Source organism: Anser brachyrhynchus, assembly GCF_964034855.1.
Source record: "Anser brachyrhynchus genome assembly, chromosome: 7".
NCBI lineage: Eukaryota > Metazoa > Chordata > Aves > Anseriformes > Anatidae > Anser > Anser brachyrhynchus.
In genome coordinates this window covers 21,587,626-21,608,969 of record NC_137701.1, presented here as the reverse complement: position 1 = coordinate 21,608,969, position 21,344 = coordinate 21,587,626, and the positions used below count along the sequence as shown (strand labels likewise).

The 21,344-nt window shown below is 41.4% G+C and overlaps 2 protein-coding genes across 11 annotated transcripts in view; one reads left to right on the top strand and one right to left on the bottom strand.

Moving 5' to 3' along the window:
* Window positions 1-13,528, top strand: part of DHRS9 (dehydrogenase/reductase 9) — a 32,378-nt gene extending 18,850 nt beyond the window's left edge. For 4 of the 6 annotated variants that reach the window (XM_080601029.1, XM_080601027.1, XM_080601026.1 and 1 more), the window contains 5 exons: window positions 5,454-5,801; window positions 6,820-7,078; window positions 8,226-8,389; window positions 9,249-9,743; window positions 10,335-13,528. In XM_080601029.1, the coding sequence (XP_080457155.1) occupies window positions 5,483-5,801; window positions 6,820-7,078; window positions 8,226-8,389; window positions 9,249-9,475 (969 nt within the window). In that variant the 5' untranslated portion in view covers window positions 5,454-5,482 and the 3' untranslated portion in view covers window positions 9,476-9,743; window positions 10,335-13,528. Of the gene's footprint in view, window positions 1-4,003; window positions 5,802-6,819; window positions 7,079-8,225; window positions 9,218-9,248; window positions 9,744-10,334 lie in introns of those variants that run through there. The other 2 variants (XM_080601028.1, XM_080601030.1) reach the window with 2 other exon arrangements.
* The window catches only part of ABCB11 (ATP binding cassette subfamily B member 11), a 68,987-nt gene that overhangs the window by 44,938 nt on the left and 2,705 nt on the right, over window positions 1-21,344 (bottom strand). For 3 of the 5 annotated variants that reach the window (XM_080600931.1, XM_080600935.1, XM_080600936.1), the window contains exons 2-3: window positions 18,525-21,210; window positions 3,875-4,008 (exon numbers count right to left, since the gene is read on the bottom strand). The gene's annotated coding sequence lies outside the window, so the exon portion shown is untranslated. The other 2 variants (XM_080600937.1, XM_080600938.1) reach the window with 2 other exon arrangements.

Here is a 21,344-nt window from a genome sequence, read left to right as displayed (position 1 = left end):
TAAACATGATATATTTGTTACTCACCCGTGGCTGTGAAAAAACACCTATTGTAGAACAAATTGGAAGAATTCTGTTCAATTAGTCAGTGAAGCACCCAACCATTTCCCATTATGTTTTCGTTATTCTAACCCATTTGGCAGGACTGAATCTTTAAATTGGGCATTGGCTATTTGCACCTGGGTCAATAACCACACGGTCACACTGGTTACAGTTCATTGACATCTAATGAAGGGTTTAAATTTGACTAATGTAATCTCACAACATAAAGTCAGGCTACTTGGAAAGCAATTATACATGAAGAGACCAGACAGTTCTCTGGAAAAAAAAAAAAAAAGTGCTCACAATGAATGTATTGGAAGAGATTATTATAGCATTATTTATCACTATTAGTATAGAATTACTTTATTACCCATGTAATAATTCGGTGTAATCTACTGTCCTTGCAGTAGGCAGCAACATCAGCTGAATAGTATGAAAACTGGTTTGGAGTTGCTAAGTTCAGACTGAGAACTTGCTCGGAATCCTGGTTTTCTAACACATAGCTTGCCCGTTTCCAGGACATTTACATTTTTAGTATTCTTCTTTTAAAAGATGAATATTTAAAAGCAAGGAAACTACTGAGCAGTAGTGAGCTCCCACTGGAGATGAGCCCACCAAGGACTTTTTAATAAGGGAAAATGCTGTGGCCCCAGCCAATGTCACCTGCAGGGTTTACAGGTAAATGGCAAAATTGGCTTAGTTCCCCTTTGAAATCAGTTCTCACTACAGAGAGCCTTGGCTGATAAAACAAGGTAGAAAGATATTACCTTAATCTTAGTGACTGTTGGCTCCCCTCAGTTCTGTACTCTCAAACTTTCCGTGAAAGGTCCTCATGCACATAAATGCATCAGAATCAAACTTAGCTCACCTGAGCTGTTTCCCTTGTTGAGCATCATTCCAGTGCACACAGCGACAGCATTACCAGACCCAAACCTGGTGTCATCTCCCATTTTCATAACAAAAAGAAGTCTACATCTCTGCTAAAGTACACAGCATAGCCTTGAGAATAACACTGAGATAATACCACAGTACTAATTATCTTGTCCACCACATATTAAAGCCATAGAGAAAAATAGTTACTTGCAGTCCAGGATATAGGAGTGGAAAAGATAGAAGAAAACATAGCAAGGTGAAGAAAATACAGCACTCAGTTTTGGTCCCACTCCCACAGAGTCACCTTCCTGTTTTACAACTTCTAGAGGAAGAACTGCCAAATGCACCTCAGCTTCTCAAGCTTTCTTGCACTGTCTCCTTTCAATGTCCTGGGAAGGGAAAACTCAAGTTTCTGTTGCTAGATTCAGCCCTAGAGACCTTTCAATGAAAGAATTAGCCACTGAATTAAAACACTAGAGAGCAGGACTTCAGTAAATCCAGGAGACTGAGGACAGATGCTCCCACCTGTTCTGGTAGGGAACACATACAACATCTCTGAGCCAAAACAGATGATAGATAGATACTAGTTACTTCATGAAACATGAGCAATACCATCAGGATAATTCCCCTCAGTCACGGTCTGAGTTGAGGGGAAACATTTTCCTTTCAGCTTGCATCATTTTAATACCTCTTTGCACAGGAAGAAAAAGATCAAAATTCATTGAGCCAAATGAAGTAAAATAATTGCTTTTTCCCTGAATTTTAGGGCTGTTTATGCCAGTATATTGTCAGAGTTATCCTCTCTTCTGTGGATTTTTTTCCAACAGTTCACAGGAACAAGTGAATAAAAATGAATCTTAGTTATTCCTGGACAGATCATTTCTCAGTAAGAAATGAAAATCCATGTGCTATTTTGGCAGAGGACTCCTCTGCTCCAAGCTGTAGTCTACAACCCACTGATCTTTATTGCAGTATTGAACAGAGGTAGTAGCAGCAATCAGATAAAAAATGCTTCCAAAGCTTCCCAAAGATACCCAGAAATTTAGCTCTGTATGCTCACAGCTATGGAGGAGCAGGTGGCCACACTTTTCTACCAGGTAAACAGATTCAGTCTGTCACTGCAGGCTAAGGTTCCAGATGATCAGCTTATTTCAGTGTTTTGTGCTGAAGTCTGTATGCAAGAATAGCAGTCTGGACTAGCCTGCTGGACAGAAGGCATTGAGCAGACAGCTCTCACGCTTCATTAATTTATTTCGTAGCCATTCATAGCCATATTAATTTTTGTAGCTAATGTACAGTGATCCCAGGGCCGAGGAGCCAAAAACTGGATGACTTTGACTTGAGTATAATTCCCGTCTTAACTGTGCCACATACACTGATAGCACTTCAAATTGCAAGAACTTTAAAGCAAATCTCAATATCATAGTACACTTTCGCTTCCACATTATGCTTTATCTGTCTGTCCTTTGAAAAGCAAAGCAATCCAATTTGTTGGCATCTTTATTTTTCCAGGTCTTTGAAATTACTTTTGTTGTTTTGCTATACGTGTTATCATCTTTTTTACATCTAAATAATATGAAGTTGAAGTAAAGTGAATACTAAATAAAGCTAGTTTAATCTATTTTCTTGTACCCTGGTTTTTAAATAAGCAACATTTGAATTAAAGTACATGCAGTTTACAGCTTGAATTACTAGGCATCTGACTTCTACATCCATTCTTGGAGTTTCAGGTATTACATACTATTTATCAATTTTGTCTGAAAAAAACTATCACAGTAATAAATATATTTAGAGGACACAAATATCAAATTCAGGCTGGAAGAAAACAGAGTCCCTTCTCTGGAACTCTGATCAGGGCAAGGACTGGAAGAGTGGGAAGCTGCAGGAATTGTCAGTGTAAGCACACAGTTGGTCAGATTGGCAGGTACCCCCATGCTGTCTCTTCATTCTTTTCTTGGCACCGCAGCAATTATACAAACATGACTTAGTATTCACCTTGTACAAGGCAAAGTGTATTTTACATGGAGCTTACTGTTCTGAGTTTTATGCTATTAAAAAGGAAATTATGTTAATCCCATGAGGTGGTTATGTACGTTACCTCTTTCAACCTAGCATAAATTTTGAAAAAGTTACTGCAATTTCTAAAGACCTTTAGCAAGTATTCTACACAAAGGAAAAACCTCCTTTTTGCACCTAAGGGAAGAACAAGTCTTCCTCTTTCGAAGCCTGCTTTTATGGTTTTAGCTGCAAGCAAAGAATTGTTTGCTGGTAAGAAGTCGCTTTCCTATTTTGCGACCAGACGACATTTCTTCACTGAAACGGCAAATAGCTGATACTTTCCTTACAGTGAAATAAGGAAAGTACCTCTTGGCACAATAGGGATGTTTGTGTAAAGGTGATCTTCTCTTGCTATGGAAAGTATGAAGTCCAAGTGGGTAATTGCCAGGCGTGGATACCTTTGGGTGGGAGGCTAGCACACAGAATGAAACAAACATTTCTCCTCCCATGGTCTAAGTCTGCTCTATGTCACTAAGTCATAACACATTTAGTTCTTGGCCACAAAAATATGCTATCCTGAAACTGCAAAACAATGTCTAGAGCTGCTCCAGCAAGTAGGTTGGGAGATACAGGGTGAGGGAATTACCTCTGGTTACTTGCCCTGTTTCTACAGTTAGCTTCTCACTGTCTGCTTTTGAAACATACTAACATACTAGAAGCAGGATATGCATTCACTCGCCCCCTTCATCTGACTAAAGTTTGTATGTATTTTTTCTCCATTACAAACTTTTGTGCAAATCAAAACAGCAAAGACAGGAAAAAAAAAAAAGAGAAAAAGAAAAAGCACAACTGTAAATTTTGTCAAAATAGTGATTCAATGTGTTGAAATAAAAATAAAAACTTTCACAAATACCTCTCTGAGAGTGCCTCCCCCCACCCCCAGCATCCAGGCTCCTCAGTTACCTCAGCGGTTCTTGTCAAGATGGCACCTCCTCATGGGCCTGCCTGGCCTGCGTGCCTCAGCTGTCCCAAACACTTCTCCAAAATGACTTCAGGGCTTCTGACCCAGGGTCTCTTATTACCCTCCCTCCTGGAAACTAGAAAAAATATATATACTTTTTATTGATTAGCCTTCTGGTTTTGTTCTTCTTTGGTTTGTGGCCCCTATAAAAAATTAGATCTTCACACTGCCATATCCTGCGACTGAGGGCAGGTGCAGCACCTTTCAGTATACCTTGCAGGCTGGAGTTGGAAACGCAGCCTGTACAAAGTACTCTGACTGAAGTCCTTGAAATTTCAGCACTTCATTATTTTAATATAAAGTCCCACCAACCCACTGACTAACAACCACAGGGACCAGAAGTTAACCATCAACCACACTGTCCAAATCCCATGTCTGTAGACGTGCCTGTTGCTGTAGCAAAAATGGGCCTCGATGAGCCTTTTCTTCCACCAGCTTCGCTAATTCGGCTTTTATTTTTATTTACTGACCCAATTAAAGATTAAACCCATACTATGTTTTCCTTATGTTAACCTACTCATTATTTAGTTAACATCTCCACAGCTGAAGCAGAACTGTGTCCCCTGCTCCAGCAGTCTCTTCCCCTGGGCTCCCAGTTTGCCGCCCAGGCCTTCCCGCACGAGCTGAGGCAGCACGGGGCCTCTGGCAGGCCGAGGCCAAGCAGGCAGGTCTGCCTCTGGCTCCAGGAGCCAGCCTGGCCCTGCCACCGAGCTGTAGCACCTGGGGTGGGTGCAGGCAAGAAAGGTAGAATGGTAATTTTAATGCTGCCACAGGGGAAGGGAAACCATCCCCTCTGCTCAGTCTGCAATGCTTGCATATACAGAGAAAAAAGTTTCCTTGTCTTGACAAAGCAACCATGGAACACCACACGGGGAGGGCAGCTGCCTAATTACTTCATCACACTTTCCTCTATACTGATGCTGCAGAGGAAGTTAAGCAACAAAAACTAGCATCTCTGCATTACAGCTTTTGCAATACCAGACAGCACAAGAAGCTGTCGTTCACCAGCATACCGGTTTATGTAAAGAAGCACCATGAGCAGCCACAGTACTTGCAATAAAAATAATACAGTATTATAAAACTATTAAAATTGACAGTAAATTATAAATTAAAATTATATAAAATATATACATTATTTTAAAAATTACAAAATAAAAACTTCACGTGTCAGAACAGAAAGCAGCTCTATGTGCAGAAAATAACAGTGGTATTCCTGTTCCTATTAGAGGGGTTAAAAACATGACAGGTGTTTGCAATTTCTTCTTAAATTAAGTTTTGCCAGAAGAAAATTTGGTCATAGTACATGCAACTTCACTGCATCTTGCTCTGCAGAGATGGGTTATCTACAAGTAACGGTTGTAAAGATCTGCACGCCGTTACATCTATTTCAAATTATTTTCTTAGCCGAATGCATTAGGTATCTCCTGCTTTCCAGGCCATAAGCATTCATAAAGACATGTAACTTGGGAAAAAACAACCAACTATACCTTAATAACTACCAACTTTTGTTTTTCATTTCAGAAGAACGTGTCCAAACGACTTCAGTAAAAATGCTTTTTTACATAGTACTCGTCCTTGGCATCATCTCTCTGTGGTGGCATTGGAGGGCAAGAGACAGGATGAAGGTTACGAATCTCACTGGCAAATATATATTCATCACTGGATGTGACACAGGATTTGGGAATATGGCAGCAAAGACTTTTGATAAAAAGGGATTCCGTGTTTTTGCCAGCTGCCTAACTGAAACAGGTGCCAAGGAGCTGAAAGCTGTGACCTCTAACCAGCTTCAGACAGTGCTGCTGGACGTGAGAGATTCAGACAGTGTTAAGAAAGTGGCTGCATGGATCAAAGCTGAAGTTCAGTCAGAAGGTAAGCGCCAAGATATCTGCCTTCCAAAATTAAGAATAAATTAAAAAAAAAAGAAAGAATTGCAATAAAGTTTTCCCCAAAACACCATGCTATGTTCACAGTTTACTCTAATTGACATTTGACAAGTGTGTATGGATGTCTTGTCGCCTTCCAGAAACATGGAAGAAGATCTCACTAGAGGCATGTTTTATACATCTACTTAGTGGTTAGTGACAGCTAAGTATCTGCGAATGCTTCCTCAAAAAGTCAGGCTTATTGACACATTGTTATAAGAACAGATATACAGTTCCTGGAACCTTCATCAAGACTGCTTGCACTCGCATGCATTTCTGGGTTTGGGCATGGGTGCTCAGCACCTCCTGTGCTATGTTACAAGGCTAAGGAACAAATTAAAGAAATTCTGCTTAACAAGCTTAAAGAATACTTACTTTAAAAATTGAAAACTTTTAATACATGACTTGTAAGCACTCACTCTAACATAGCAAAAAATATATGTTCTTGCGAACTATAGGGAATAAATGTAACTACTTTGAAATATTGCTTTGCAGGCCACCCAAAAAATAAAAACAAATCCTGTTTCTTTGACCCAATAAGTCATGCAAGACAAACTGCTGCTCCTATTACCGATGCTAATTGATTTCAGTTGGACTACTATTGCAGTAGGGTTTACAAAGGCACAAGATTCATGGGCTGAATTCTGGTAACTTTGAGCCTTAAATCAGGTCTATTATGATGTGCCATAGTACCAATTATACTTAAGGTTAAATTCTAATCTCCATGTTACCTTTCCTCTCTTCATAAAATTGCTTATAACTTGTTCAGATTGCTTTTATTCAAAACTGTGCTTGGTTTCCAGCAAAAAGTGATCTTGTTCCACATGAAAAGCTATGAGTAAGGTCAAATCAGATTTGTTGTCCTTTTGGCCCATCACTGACTCACTGTGAAGTCTCACCCAGTTCAATTATTCTACCACATAAAGCAAAAATTTGCTTCCTAATGTTCTTTTTTTTCCTTGCAGGTCTCTGGGGACTTATTAATAATGCTGGAATTATAGGGCCATCCGCTCCTACAGACTGGTTGGATATTGAGCACTTTAGAGAACCAATTGAAGTTAATTTAATTGGACTCATAAATGTTACAATAAATATGCTTCCGTTGATAAAACAAGCAAAGGGAAGGATAGTAAACGTATCCAGTGTCGGAGGTCGTCTAGCCTTCAGTAGTGGAGGTTATTGCCCTTCAAAGTTTGGGGTAGAAGGATTTAATGACAGCTTAAGGTATAACATACTGTGAGGAAAGACCACTCTTTGTTTCCTAGGCTAACAGACTAACTGAAAACCAGCACATGCAAAACAGAAGCTGATCTACAAGCCTGGAACTTGATATAAAACTGAAAAATACTACACACTTTGGGCTAATTCTTTTTAAAAGCGCCTTTTCTCAGCATAGATTATGTCACTTTTGAAGACTAAGATACAAAGCCTGTTTGGCACATAAGGTGTCCTGAGGTGGTACTGTGGTGTAGTTGGTACTCTTGAATATTCATAACTAACTTACCTCAGTGTGCACAGGGGCCTTATTGCAGACAAGGTTTCACTCAAGGGAACTGAGATGTCTCTGCAATATGAACCTAATTTTCCTGTTTAAAAGTGCACCTGGAGACTGCCAACAGCAGCCCATCCAGAGCGAAGGGAAAAAGAAAAAAGAAAAAAAAGAAAAAAGAAAAAGAACACCACCACCAAAACCACATACAATGAGTTATTGCATGATATTAATTTTTGTCTAAGCTTTGTTCTCCAAAGTGTCTTCTCTTAATAATACCAGTCATTAGAGAGATCTAGAGAATATAACAAACTAATTCTGCTAATTCTGTAGACTGCTATGGCTTCTTCATGTAAAACAAGTAATAATTTGTGTACCTAAATATATAGGGCCATTTTAGATACCAGAAGGTATCCAAGACACTTGCACAGGGCTGACAGATAGGAGACATGGCCAAAAGGATGCATACCAATCTGGAACATCAGATGGAGGTTAAGAGGTACTCACTAAGACATATAAAATGGCTCTAGATACTTACATTTAGGTAGCCAGACAGTCTTACAGGCAAGTCAGATCACTAATGAGCAACTGCAAGGTGAAATAGGATGTGAAATACAATATGCTAGCTACTGCACAGTCACTGCCTATACATGTTCACACTCTGTCAAGCAGGTAAGACAGTTCATCCCTCTTTCATTTTGAGATAACAAGCTGAAAGTTCACAACTGTGCTTGCCTCACAGTATTTGTGTGCTGGTGTGCCATGTAAAGCCAGAAATAAAAGTACTAGTACAGAAAAAATTATACAAAAATATTTAAAAAATAATCCCACAATATTAATAAGAATTTTTAATGAGATTAAATTGTTGTGTTGTCTTTGCAGGAGAGATATGAAAGCTTTTGGAGTTAATGTTTCTTGCATTCAACCTGGACTGTTCAAAACACCATTATCCAGTCCAGTAAAGATTCTGAAAGAGAAGGAGATTATTTGGAATCAGCTTCCTCCCAGCACTAAAAAGCAATATGGAGAGGAGTATTTTCAGAAAGGTGAGGCAATTTCCAGCCATTTGAATAAAAAGAAGCAATGTATTTCTTGCTGAGAAAGCCTTCCAAAAGGGCACTATATCCTCTAATCATTCTGACTTATTGAAGAGACTACATGGGAAAAGATACTCTTCAAATGCCTCTGCATCACAATATGGCTATTCACACAAAAGACTCGTTCAGGGAAACTTTATTCAAATCTCAGTTAAAGATTAATTATTTGTGTTGGCGTGTAGCTTTTGAGCAAACTCCCAAACAGAAAAACATTTATCTGATGATGTAACCAACGTGCTTGCTGTGTTTTTCTGTCATTATTATTTATTTATTCAGTAATCAAATACGGATAAATTCCCTTTGCTTCTGCTAGCCCCAGTGGTAATGAAGCCATTCAGGAATTGCCTGACAGAGACTACTTGCTTAAGCCTGCTTCAACAGAAGCTGTTTGTCTTTTGTTCCTTGGGCTTTCTCGCCCATCAAGTTTCTTCTTTACAACTGCATTTCACAGCTTCCTGCAAAGCAATTTCCTTACTAAGAGAGACTCATTTACAACCACCACAGCATTTGTTTCCCTTGGCCTTTTTGACAGTTAGGTTTATTCTGAGCTACTGTCATTGCAATACAAACCCAGTTGTGCCATGACTATGCCACAGTAAAGAGTAACTAGGCTGGTTCGGGAGTAAACTGTATCACAACATCATTATGGATGGGGTAGTTGGTCGTCAGAAACTGCTATGAATTCTTCTGTAGGGAGAAACAACAAATACCGGTTCCTTAGTGAAACTGCACAAATCAGTGTTGGATGAAGAGTTAAAAGTCACTTTTCCTGTCTGTCACTGAATGGTCTTTTATTTGAGTTTTACAGATGCAGCAAAGAAAGAAAAACTGACCAAGATCTGTCTTAACAAGGACATTTCCCTGGTTGTTGAGTGCATGGAGCATGCCCTAACAAGCCTCTATCCACGCACCCATTACATCATTGGGCAGGATGCGAAGTGGTTTTGGACTCCCCTTTCAAGAATGCCAGCAACTGTACAAGACTTCTTACTCCTGAGAAACAGAGCAAAGCCTGCAGCTTCCCACACAAACTAAATCTTTGCCAATATATTCATCACTGCAGACAAGGCCAATTCCGCAAGATTTGTCCTTTACATCAACATGATACAAACCATACGTGAAACACACCCTCATGCCCTATAAACGTAAGAAATGCATCTATTTCTTCAGTATCTGCTACTATTAAAAAATAAACTATTTCTTTTATTACTTTATTTCATTTCTAAAGTGTAAACCAGAGAGAACAAAGTAACTAATAAACTTTCAGAAATGGCTGTGACTTTTCAGCTCCTCCACCTTTTAGGTGCTGTCCTGGTTCCAGTTAGGACAGAGTTAATGTTCCCTCATAGTAGCTGGTAGGGTGCTATGTTTTGGATTAGGATGAGAAGAGCGCTGATAACATGCTGATGTTTTAATTGTTGCAGAGCAGTGTTTACACCAGGCCAAGGACTTTTCGGCTTCTCGCTCTGTCCTGCCAGCGAGCAGGCTGGGGGTGCAGCAGGAGCTGGGAGGGGACAGACCCAGGACAGCTGACCCAAACTGGCCAAAGGGGTATTCCATACCATCTGACGTCATGCTAAACAATATATAGGGGTGGCTGGCCGGGGTGGGGGGGCCGGCTGCTCGGGAATAGGCTGGGCATCGGTCAGCGGGTGGTGAGCAATTGCATTGTGCATCACTTGTTTTCTTACACATTATTATTGTTAATACTATTACCATTATCACTATTATTATTATTATTGTTATTATTATTTTCCTGCCTTAATAAACTGTCTTTATCTCAACTCACAGGCTTCACTTTCCCGTTTCTCTCCCCCCATCCCAGAGAGGGAGGGGGGAGGGTGAGCGAACGGCTGTGTGGTGTTTAGCTGCCAGCCGGGTTAAACCACAACAGGTGCTTAGTTTGAGAAGCCTCAGAGGTTCCAATTTTCACAAAGATCCACACAACAAAAGTATCCCAAGAAAGCAGAGAATGCAACTTTAAGCCCCAACAGCTGGAAGAGTTCTGTCATCTCAGGCAGAGGAAGGAATGGAAACAGGGCCTTCCTCTGAGAGAGCTGAGCTCTTGCAATATAAACTAGCAAGGACAGCAGAAAGTCTTCTTCCTGATGCTGCTTTTTTTTAGCACAGTAACACCTATTCACTTTTGAGGCCAACAAAAGAAAGGTGCAGTCCTAACTGGAGACAGAGCAAACTAAAGTGCCTGAATTGCTCAGATGGTTGCAGTTCACATCATGTCCCGCTTGCAGGACTCTGCAAGGCTTGGAGTGGATCCAGCTACAGGGACTCAATGCCTGCAATTTATGTACTGAAGATCTAATGCGTTACATTTTTTTTTTTTTTTTTTTAAATTCTGAGCTTGCAAGACTTCTGGTCTGGAAGTTATTTCCTGGCATAATAATAACAACCCTGTGTTTTGTGAGGTGCAGACCGGCTCTTCTCTTGTTCAGTTCCTGACAACACAAGTGCCTGCTACAATCCGGCACTGCTGGAATTCATCATGACAAAGAAGCCGAGATACACAGAGACCCCACCTCACGCCCGCAGCTGCACATTGCTCAGGAAGTCATTTCCCACTGCCATGGAAACTGGCCTGCAACCAAAAAAAAAAAAAAAAATGCTTTCCCCACCCTAGTGAATTTGCTGTGATATGACCAGGCTAAAGAGCAAGTTACCCAGTGGCTACCCTTATATCGTTGGTTTTCGATTTAGTTTCTTTGGAGCCTGCAAAACACTTTTTTTTTTTTTTTTTTTTTTTTTACTTTTCTCAGTGCAGCTTATGCTTAGGCTTTAGTGTGGTCATTTCGTTTAGAGCTCAGTTATCTGAAAAGGTCATTCTTTCCAGAGCACATTTGAAGTGAATACCTTTGAACTAGCTATTGGTGGCATTGCTTTTGTCAGTTTGATTTTACAAATATTTTTATGTCAAGCGAAGTAATAGAAAACCAAGTTCTCTTCATTTAACACAAAAGCCAAAGGTTGCTGTATAGCTGTCTGGTGAGCTAATGGCTTCCCTGTCCCAGTCTGCCTGAGCTGTTAGTTTTCCAGGCAAGAGCTCAGTCCACCTCTGTCACTGAAAAACTTGGCTCCTGCAGAACAGGCAGCACGAGGCCCTAGTGATGTGAATGGTGTCCCCTGAACTAAGAGCCCTGGCAGCACCTCAGACAGAGTCTCATTCTCTCTATATGAAGTTAAAGCATTTTTTCCACCAAGATTACTCAGCTGAAAGTGACTGAAGAAGTAAAACAAAGAAAGTAGAAAATAGCAACACCTGCTCCAATCTGTATCTTTAGAAATCGAAGTTTGGCTGGCTTATGTCAGCCCCTGTCAAACCACAGGTCTACTATCAGCTGCTGCAAGACCCTAGCACTGCAATGGTTAAAGTTCAAAAAGAATTTGGGAAAAGGCACACTAGCTGTAAATATATTATTTAAATTAGCAATGCAGGAAAAATATCAGCTGCTCATTGCAACTGCTAAGACACTTTTCATTGTATGAAGTGCCAGATGCTGGTGGCGTGTTCTCCACCAGCATGTTTTCCAAGATACTAAGCAGGATCTATGCAGCTTTCTGCAGTTCCAAAGCAGAATACTGAGCCTAAATCTGCAGTAGAGAAACTCCTTTCAAACTTTGCCTCCTATATCTGTGTGGCAGAGAACTGGTACCTGCAACAGCAGGAATCCTGGCCTGACACTGCTGGATAAATGTTCCTCTGCAACAGGCTTTGCCTGCTGGTAGCAGGCTGTTCTGTGGTCACTTCAACCATACAGCAGAGCCTGTCGTTTGAATCAGGTCAGACAGGACTAGGCAGAGGAACCAAAGTGGGAAGGAAGCTGCCCACCACGCAGAGGACAAACCTTCTCTACAGCTCCTAGCAGGGGTTCCCAGCCAGGCTTGGCAGCCTCTGATTGCCAAAGTCAGGTCATCTGCTCAGGGCCAGATCACTTCCAGCTCCATCCTGCAACCTCGCTTGGATTCCCCAGTTTTAATTTTCTTCTTATTCAGTTAGTTTCAGATCAATTTTCACCAAAAGCTTATTCATTCATTCTACCACTGAGAAGGGTCTCTGCACAAGCCTCCTCTCTTTCTGCAGCATCTGAGAGTGAAGGCCATGCAGCGCTAATGGGGAGGAGTGAAAATTGGGGGAAAGGAGCTATGCTTGCACTTTCAGACAAGAGCAGCTGAATCACAAGTGCCCAGCAGACTCTGGGCCAGGTAGCCAACAAACTACCAAGCAGTCATATGTTAAGAGTCTTTTTTTCATGCAAATTGTAGAGCTTTTACTTGCACAGTTGGTAGAATTCAAATTTAATTTGAAAAATATTGCTTAGTTACTCAGGCAGTTGATTTGTTTAAAGTAACATAAAGCTGCCCCTGGACTAGAGCAAATAATTTTGTCCCTCAGAGCTGACAAACACAAGGATATATCTTCCTCAATCTTTGTCCCCAAAAGACAAAAGTCCTGCCAAGAACAATTCACTCACGTGCAGGGGTAAAGAAGGAGGTCTGAACCTATCCCAGTTAAATCAATGGGAAGATTCCTGCTGGTTTCAACACAATGCACAGGTCAGTCCTTCCCAACTGAGTAGGTTAATTCTCTCTAGTGCGTCTGGACAGTCCCCCAGGCTTTACAGATGACTACATATAGCCAGCAAAGCTTATACAACAAAGGTAGGATAGTCAGGGATGGAGCTTATCATGGAGGATTAATAGTAAGCGAGTCCCTGAGATAGAAGCATCACAGCACAAGTCATTAATTATCAACAGCAAGGAGAAGGACTGTGTTTGTCAGCCAACATAAAACCATCACACAGAATTTACAGAGGGATTTTTCTGATAACTACCACCACGCACGTGTTGGTGCACAAGCTTATGAGTTTGTCTCACGCAATTTCTATGTTCTGACATGGGAAATAACTGGTGAAGTCAACTTGTGAGCACCTGGAGGTACACAGTGAGCTTGCAGATGTCTCCCCAGAATGTGAGCACCAGTGCAAGAACAGAACTCATGTCTAATGTTACAGTGAGCAGTACCCATTATATGCATTTGCAGAGTGGCTAAGAGAACAAATTAAGCACTTGTTTTTGAGTGCACGGATGAGAGAGAACATGTGGTCTCTTCCTTTCTAGGAAGGATTTTAATCAATTGTTGCTTATCTAAGCACCTACAGGTGCTGAATAAAATGCTGACTCAGTAATGTTCTTCAGAACATCTGGAATCTTTCTCGACTCCTCTATTTTGAATGACTGGTTCAGTCACCTAAGAGTTTACAGGGCTTTATTTGCCCTGTGTTTTTTACCAATGATGTGGTAAAAAAAAATCTGAACTGCAAGCAGTACAAGGAAAGATAGAGTCATGCTGAGAAATCAGCCCTCATTTCACCGGACTGACTTCACCTCCATGCAAAATACTGAGGAGGAGAGTTTGGATATGTATTCCTTTTACGATGACAGATTAAGGCAGATCTTAAGTCACTTGCTGATCACTGAACTGAACTCTCACACTGTCCTCTTTACACAGCCAGCAAAAAAGCACCTCTTTCCTATGAAACATATGTGCAAAGCCCTGCACATGCAGGAATAGCTCACATAAGAGTGGGAGACGTGATGTGTTTCTGCCTGTGTACTTGTTCAGTTTGTTAAGTGAAAACTAGAGGTTTTGTAGCACTGGCAGGGTAGCTGATTATTAAAGTTTGTACTTTGCAGTATCTGGAGAGCTGCTGGGCGATCTGTCGGAGCACTGCCTGACCAACCTAAACCTTCCCCCAAGGGTTACATGAGTGCTGCTTCTGAAGAACAGAGGCCATACACTTCCCTTTGCCAGCTCTTCCTCAGCACGCCTGGTAGGCCACGCTACGCCATAGCAGAACGCTGACTTCTGCAGGTTTTGCACTGTAAGCACAGTGGTGGATAAAGAAATCCAAGGTGTATCCAGACCCCGAACCTCACCTGGCCTGTGGTTCTCTGGCACAACTGCCCAAGCACACCTGCTGTGGGAGTAAAACAGTAATGTGCCCCTTCAGCAGGGTCTACATGCTTCAGCTTCCTATACTGCAGGGAAGCAGAGGGATGCTGCATTTTGCAGTCATCTAAGGATCTAAAAGGGCTCTCAGTGTAGTCACGCTGCTTTTCCTTAAAATCAATTGCTTTTATAATGGCACTTGTGTGTGCGCAAGAAGCCAAGCTCCGTCCCAGGAGTTCTCAATTTGCTAGGCAAATATCAGCATTTTAATGGGAAGTAGAATTTGCCTTTAGCTATTTACTGGCTACACTAGTAATCAGAATTCAATATTTCTGGAAATATATCAAAACTTGAAATACCAAGCTGACATTTTCCCTGGAAACACACTCTTTGCCACTACAGGCAGCTATTTCAAAATTGATATGCCCCTGACAGAGAAGAGGCTTTTTAGTGTTGCAGAATTATCAGACAAGAACTATTTTCTTGCAACATTGCACATTCACAGAACTAGCCAATTTTCTTGGAGGAAAATTTTAACTGAAACTGTTTCTGATTCTGACCCAGTCTCCTTTCAGCAGATTAGACGTCATCTAGCAGAATAAATACTGGCAAAAGGCTCCAGTAGAGAAAAGCCCTCCACAGTGCTCAGCACCAAATGTTCACATGCTGTTGGAGAGGGAGCACTGGATGCCCGTGGAGAACTGGTGGCTTTGGGACTGCAGGCTATGGACACAGCCCAGGGCTGATGGGGAAGGATGAGCAGCGGAGGCTCCACACACAGCACTGCCCTCTCAGCCCCAGGCATTACAGATCTTTTGTGCCAGTTATTGCTAGTGAAACTCAGGCACTGGTGCTAACCAGAGCAGTCCCAGGTGTTCCTCTTAGAGGAGTCGAGTGTGCAGCCTGGCCAGACTTCACAGAGCCCCTGCTGCAAGCTGAACCAACTTTTCTGTAGTGTTTTAAAGGTGCTTTGTCAGAGCACACTCTGTAAGTCCTCTCACAAAATAAATGTCACCGAGTGAAACATTACAACAATGATTCCAAAGTGCACACATTCAGGAGCACTGTAATCCTTGTCAGATTTTACAGGGACATTCACAGCAAAAAAGCCAAGTATCCAGCTGAGGTACCAGAACTAGAGGGCCAGTTCTGTTAGCCTTGACACAACAGGGAGACAGGCTGCTAAAACAACTGGTGCAGCCCAGAGACCAGTCTAACACCCAAAAACTTTAATGGAACCTTCCTGCAGACTGCAGTGGAAGGAGAAGCAAACTCTTATCTGCATATATTTGCTTAACATTTTCATATCAGAGAGAGTTAACCAGTAGCTCAGAGGTCCATATCCACAGCTACAGAGGCATCCAACTATGTCAAATAACATTATTAAGTGGCAATGAATATTGTCACTGGTCATGTATCAGCTGTGTCTGATGTCATTATTTAATGAGTCCAACATTCATTCACTATCAGGTTCTGAGACTCTGTCCACTCCTACTTGATTAGATGATGGTGGAATTTAAAATCAAAATAAACCCAGATCACTTCACTAACTCAGTAGGATCAAGAACACTAGAAGGACTCTAGCAACCAGACCTAATACAGTGAGTTTCCTTTACCATTCATGTTTTAAGGTAGGAAGGATGTCACACAAAAATCAGCCAAATGAATGCTTAACTTCAGACATCTGTGAGTTACAGAAAAACGTAAAAAAACACCCCTTCCTGTTAGAGTATTTGCAGGATTTAAAAATAATCATAATTTCCTTTGTTTTACTATATCAGTTCATTCTTTGAATACAATCGTGTCTGCACCTGTACATGTATGTAGGCAACTACAGCCTAAGTGACTGCTCAGCACCTGTACAAAAGTTTCTCTTTGGCAGAATGTCTGGAAGACACTGACCAGCCTTCCCATACATATGGGTTCTAATGAATTTAGTTAAATTCTTGCACAAAGCAAAAGTACAAATAGAAAGACAATAATCAATCATGAAGATTTTCCAATGGCAAGAACTGTATTCTACACTTATCAGAACTCTTTGTAATAAGCAAACAGTATCTTCCTCACCTGAGTCAGGAAACCTTGTGTTCTCTCAGTGCTTTTTTGAGGGCAGCATCTCCATGCACTTCCCCATTTATTTATGCAAAAACAGTTCCCATGTAATATATTCTACTTCACTCTGTACCAGCACTAGACAGGGAATGAGGAAGGAGACAGAAGGCTCAGAGACTGTCCCAATGTCTCTTTTGTCTAAGGAGCAGAGAGCAAATGGGTCACCGTCACACAACACAAATCACAGAACAAATTAGTCTGCAGACCCACCATTACAGCTTCGGCTTTTCTGGTCATTCTCGGGCTCAGTCTGCTTCCATGCTACAGATTAGAAAAGCAGACTGGGTGGCATCATACAGACAGTCAAAGAGAATTGTCCTTCTTCCCGAAAGAATTCCTCTCTTTCCAGTATTAGCACAAATAATTGCCAGAGTTCACAAAAAAAGAGCCACCACCAGACACTACTCTGAGAACTGATGCAGTCATTCCTTTCCAACTGAAATATCCTGAGAGGATGAAGCTGACTAGGAAGATTGGCAAGTAAAACTTGCAAACAGTAGAAAACTGTTGAAAAGGAGGTCAGGAGAAGGTTTTGTCAAGGCATGTATTATTCATGGATTACAATTACATTGCGCCAAAGCTCCTAACGCCTGCTCTCCTCTAACTTACAGTGAGCTGGAAGGGCTGCAACCAGAAACAAAGCCCCTTACGGGAACTCGGTCTAAGGAAGTTGGTGGATTGGCCAAGCATGTTTACTTCATTGCATTTCCAGATCACTAACTTATTTGCTAATAGCTCTCACTTTCAGACTCACTGCACATAGCAATTTTGGCTTCTGTACTTTCTCTTGTCATTTACTGGCTCATCAGAGACAGTACAGAGTGAGAAACCTGAGTGGAAAGTGTGTCTTCAGAACAGGCCGTGACACCAGACTTGGAAGTGCACTGGCAAAATGGCTTGACAAAAGGGAATTTTGTGTCACTGCTGCATGTGTCACAGAAAGAGAGGCCAAGAGCTATGGTCCTGCTCCTCACTCTCCCTAAAGACAGTGAACATGGACTGGGCTGACTCCAGCAGCATTCACCAGAGCTGTGGTATTTGTGATAGAGGAGACTGCTGGCAAGGGTACGTGGCAAGGTCAGTTCCCAGAAAAATAATGCAGTATAACCAAACCTGGTCTACCTAAGAGTTCTGGAGCCTCTCTGTTACCCGCAGAGTTTGTCCTCTTACTGATAAAACACATTCACTCTTCAGTTCTGCCACTTCTCAGTTCAAAAAGATTCTCTTCAGCAACGTTTCTGGGCTTACCCACACTTTTGCCAACAGGTTGCCTCAAAATCTAGCTATTCAAACTAGATCATTCCCTGGTGTGTTTTTCAGACTCTTGTTGGTGCAGTTGAAGAACCTTGTCAGGGGGAGGGTGCTAACTTGTACTAGAATGAACTTTCTTGGCAATAAAACTAGCTCACCCAATTAAAAACAGCTGGCACAGGGCTCTTTCACCACTCCTGTAGCAAGCCAAATAGTGTTTTTGCATAGCTGAATTAGTCTGATTTTTGTAATGCACACAATAGCAACTGCACTACCTGTAACATCTAAATGCTTGCCATTTCAGCCAGTTTTCTTAGAGTTGTTACACAGGTAGGTCTTCATACTGCTGTCATGCATCTCTGAGCACTTGTCTAGAACAAAGGAAGAGCTTGTCTCTGGATACCCATGAGTGGAGTTAAAAGGCATGGCCTAAGTTCTGGTTTTGGCACATGGTGATAAAAGATCTGCATGGTAAATATATTCGATTGTCACAATACACACGTTTTTTTCTTAGTGCCGACAGCTCAGACCGGATATTGTTAAGGACAGCTAAAGGGGGTCAAGGCACTGCAACTACCAGCTGTGCCATGCAGTTGTATCAAATATTCAATAAGCTCATTAATTAAGTAGCTGAAACAGCAAAAAACAGTATCTTCAACCAATACGACTCTCTCCCCTCATCATGCAAAGTTCCAGACCATCCTTGAATGCAACAAATGAAGGCAAGATCAAATGATCAAAATAGTAATTTGAGCTTACCTCCTCAACGTTGCTGATCCTCCGCAGGTCCCTGCTTCCAGCGACACGTTCCCGGTCAGGGTAAGCACTGCTAACTTTGTCACCTCCTTCTGACACCCTCTACGGAGACTGAGCTCTGAACCTTCAGCCTCTCCTTCCAGGCACAGGCTGTCCTCTCAGAAGCGTCACTATTTATCTAAAGCTCCTCAAGTAATTTATAAGGTAGTAAAGCAACATTATCAATACACAGGGTTAAGCTAATATTTTTAGAAGCATTGACTAATTCTGCATGTTTAGTTTAGACCTTTAGACCCCAACCAGGAAAATCAGCCTTTCCACTTTTAGCTACACTCTTCAGTTTTCACAAGAAGTGCACATTAGGAGCCCACATACTTCAGTGGATAATAGACCCAGTACAGTGGCCTATATCTCCAACTGAAAACATCTTCCTTTAATATTTTACCCATATTCTTTTAGAGTCATTGCCTAAGATCATTGGAAATTTTGCCAAGTGTACAGAGTAGATTTAGACATTTACAATCAGGCCCCAGACAGCTGTATTCATCTCACTGAAGTTTTTGCAGAGCATGTGTTTGGCTCCCAATACTACATATGAAACCCTAAGGTAAGATATCACCACATACAGAAAATAAATGATTTTGGAATCCTCGTAGGGCTTGTTGGCTTGGTGAGCAATGCTGAAGAAGAACACCTATGGCATCCACTGACTGGCTGAGAATTGATGACTTCCACTCAGTGCTGAACATTAATCTACTGGGATTGATTGAAACCATGTTCAAGCTTCTACCACTTTTGAAAAAAAATAAGGGAACAGTAGTCAATCTAATGAATGCCAAAGGCCTCATGGCATTTGTAGGAGGTGGCTACAGCCTGTCCAAATGGGGCATGGAAGCTTTCTCTGACATCTTACAGTGAGTACTTAGAATTATATGCATGAATCCAAGAATGGATTCCAAACGTGCTGAGGAAGGGTGACTATATGTTTGCCACTTCTATTTTCTCTCTAGAAATCTTGTCTAAAGAGGGAAAGTAAAAGAAAAGGGTGTTGGGCACTTGTTTGGGATTTCAATCTCCAGTGCTATGAACAGAGCCACCAAGAAACCACACTGTGCCTAACCTGGACAAATCTCTAGCATGCAGCTATCAATCACATGAATCCACTGCATATACAAAAGTAAATCAACCAGATAGCCTGGTCAGACACTCCGAGTTTCCTGGGCAAGCTGTACTTAGTGTTTATAGGCTGCCTGGTATATGCTAAATTACCAGATATACATACATGATGCACGAGGACCTTAGACATGTTGCATTTTCTGCCTAAGGATTACAGAAGTATACATGCACATATCTCTCACTGGAGCCTGTTTGAATTCGTTTTTTAGAATAAATTTAGTAGCATACAATCATGGTAATAATTATTAGCAGCCTGGTGTTGTGGTTCTGATACATACTCTCAGATCTCTGAGCTCTTCCAAGCTGCTGAGGTATGCAAGACCCTTTTTCAAGCTCTTCAACTCCACAATCAAACCACAGGGACACCACAGGTATCCCATCTGGCAAGCCTAGGTGCCTTGGAGAAGACATTTGATTTCACAGCAGGGGTCTGATTCTCAGACACTGCAGTCTTCAATGTCAATCCTTTTCTGCTGGTCCTACCCTGAAGGCCCTGAGTTGTCTTTTTATGCTCTCAAAGCACAGTGATGGCTTTCTATACTCCCTCCACTTCTGTGCATGGATTGTCCCTGTCAAATCAGTTCTGAAACTAACCCAAAGATAACCCAGTCACTCTGGCTTCATTTTGCAGCTCTCTTCCTGGGGAGTTCATTCCAAGTCTGATGTAAACATAAACAGTTACTTTGCACTTGGCCTGCTACTGTCTTATCACAACATTACTACATTACTACAAGTCTATTAATTCATGAAATATGCTCATGCAGCAATTAGGGAAAATTAGCTGTTGTCTCACCACACATGCACTGATAAATGCATTTGTGCAGAGCTGGCAATTCAGTTCCCTTTCCCCTACTGTTGGTTCAAGAACCTCAGTACCATTACATATAATACTAGTATTTTTACAAAACAGCGGTGACCAGAAAGCCTTAGATCTTCACATGGTTTCAGTAATAGAGTACTCTTTCCTCCCATTTAACAAAGTTTTATAATCAGTTCATAATTCCCTTACACATCATTTCTAGCAATCAGATTATCAAATGTACTTCTGAAAATTACGCTGAGCAGCCTTCACTGAAACGTGTTGTACTGCCTTGGGATGGCTGAGGCATAGCTCAACAGGCCAAGTCTTCACAGGGTCTAAGAAAGCTGTTTGCAAACAATTAGGAATGCTTATATAAAGAAAACATATGCCCTAACCTAACAGAATATAAACTAAAGGCTAACGTACACATGGTCCATTCCTTTGCCATGCTTTAGAACCCGGCTGCCTGGGTCTCTGAAGTTGTCTGACAGGACAGAGAGGCCATTTTAGTTCTGACGGAGTCACACTGTAATTCATACTACACAGAGGGAACCAGACTACCAGAAGCGTACTGACCTTACTGCGCTAACACTTAACCATTTAACCATAGCCATTTCACCATAAAATGCAGAATAAAGTTCAAACCCAACTGAAAATTTTGCTCACCTTTACTTTTTCCCAAGCACTTTAATAATCTGCTTCTGCTGGAAGCTGAAATAGAAGAAATAGACAAAGCTTTAGTTTGATAATACAATGTTCAGAGGGAGGTGGCTGTTGCATCCTTTGCAACAGTCCAAAAGAGATCACACAGAAAAGTTGTATATCTACTTAACACTGCTATTTCT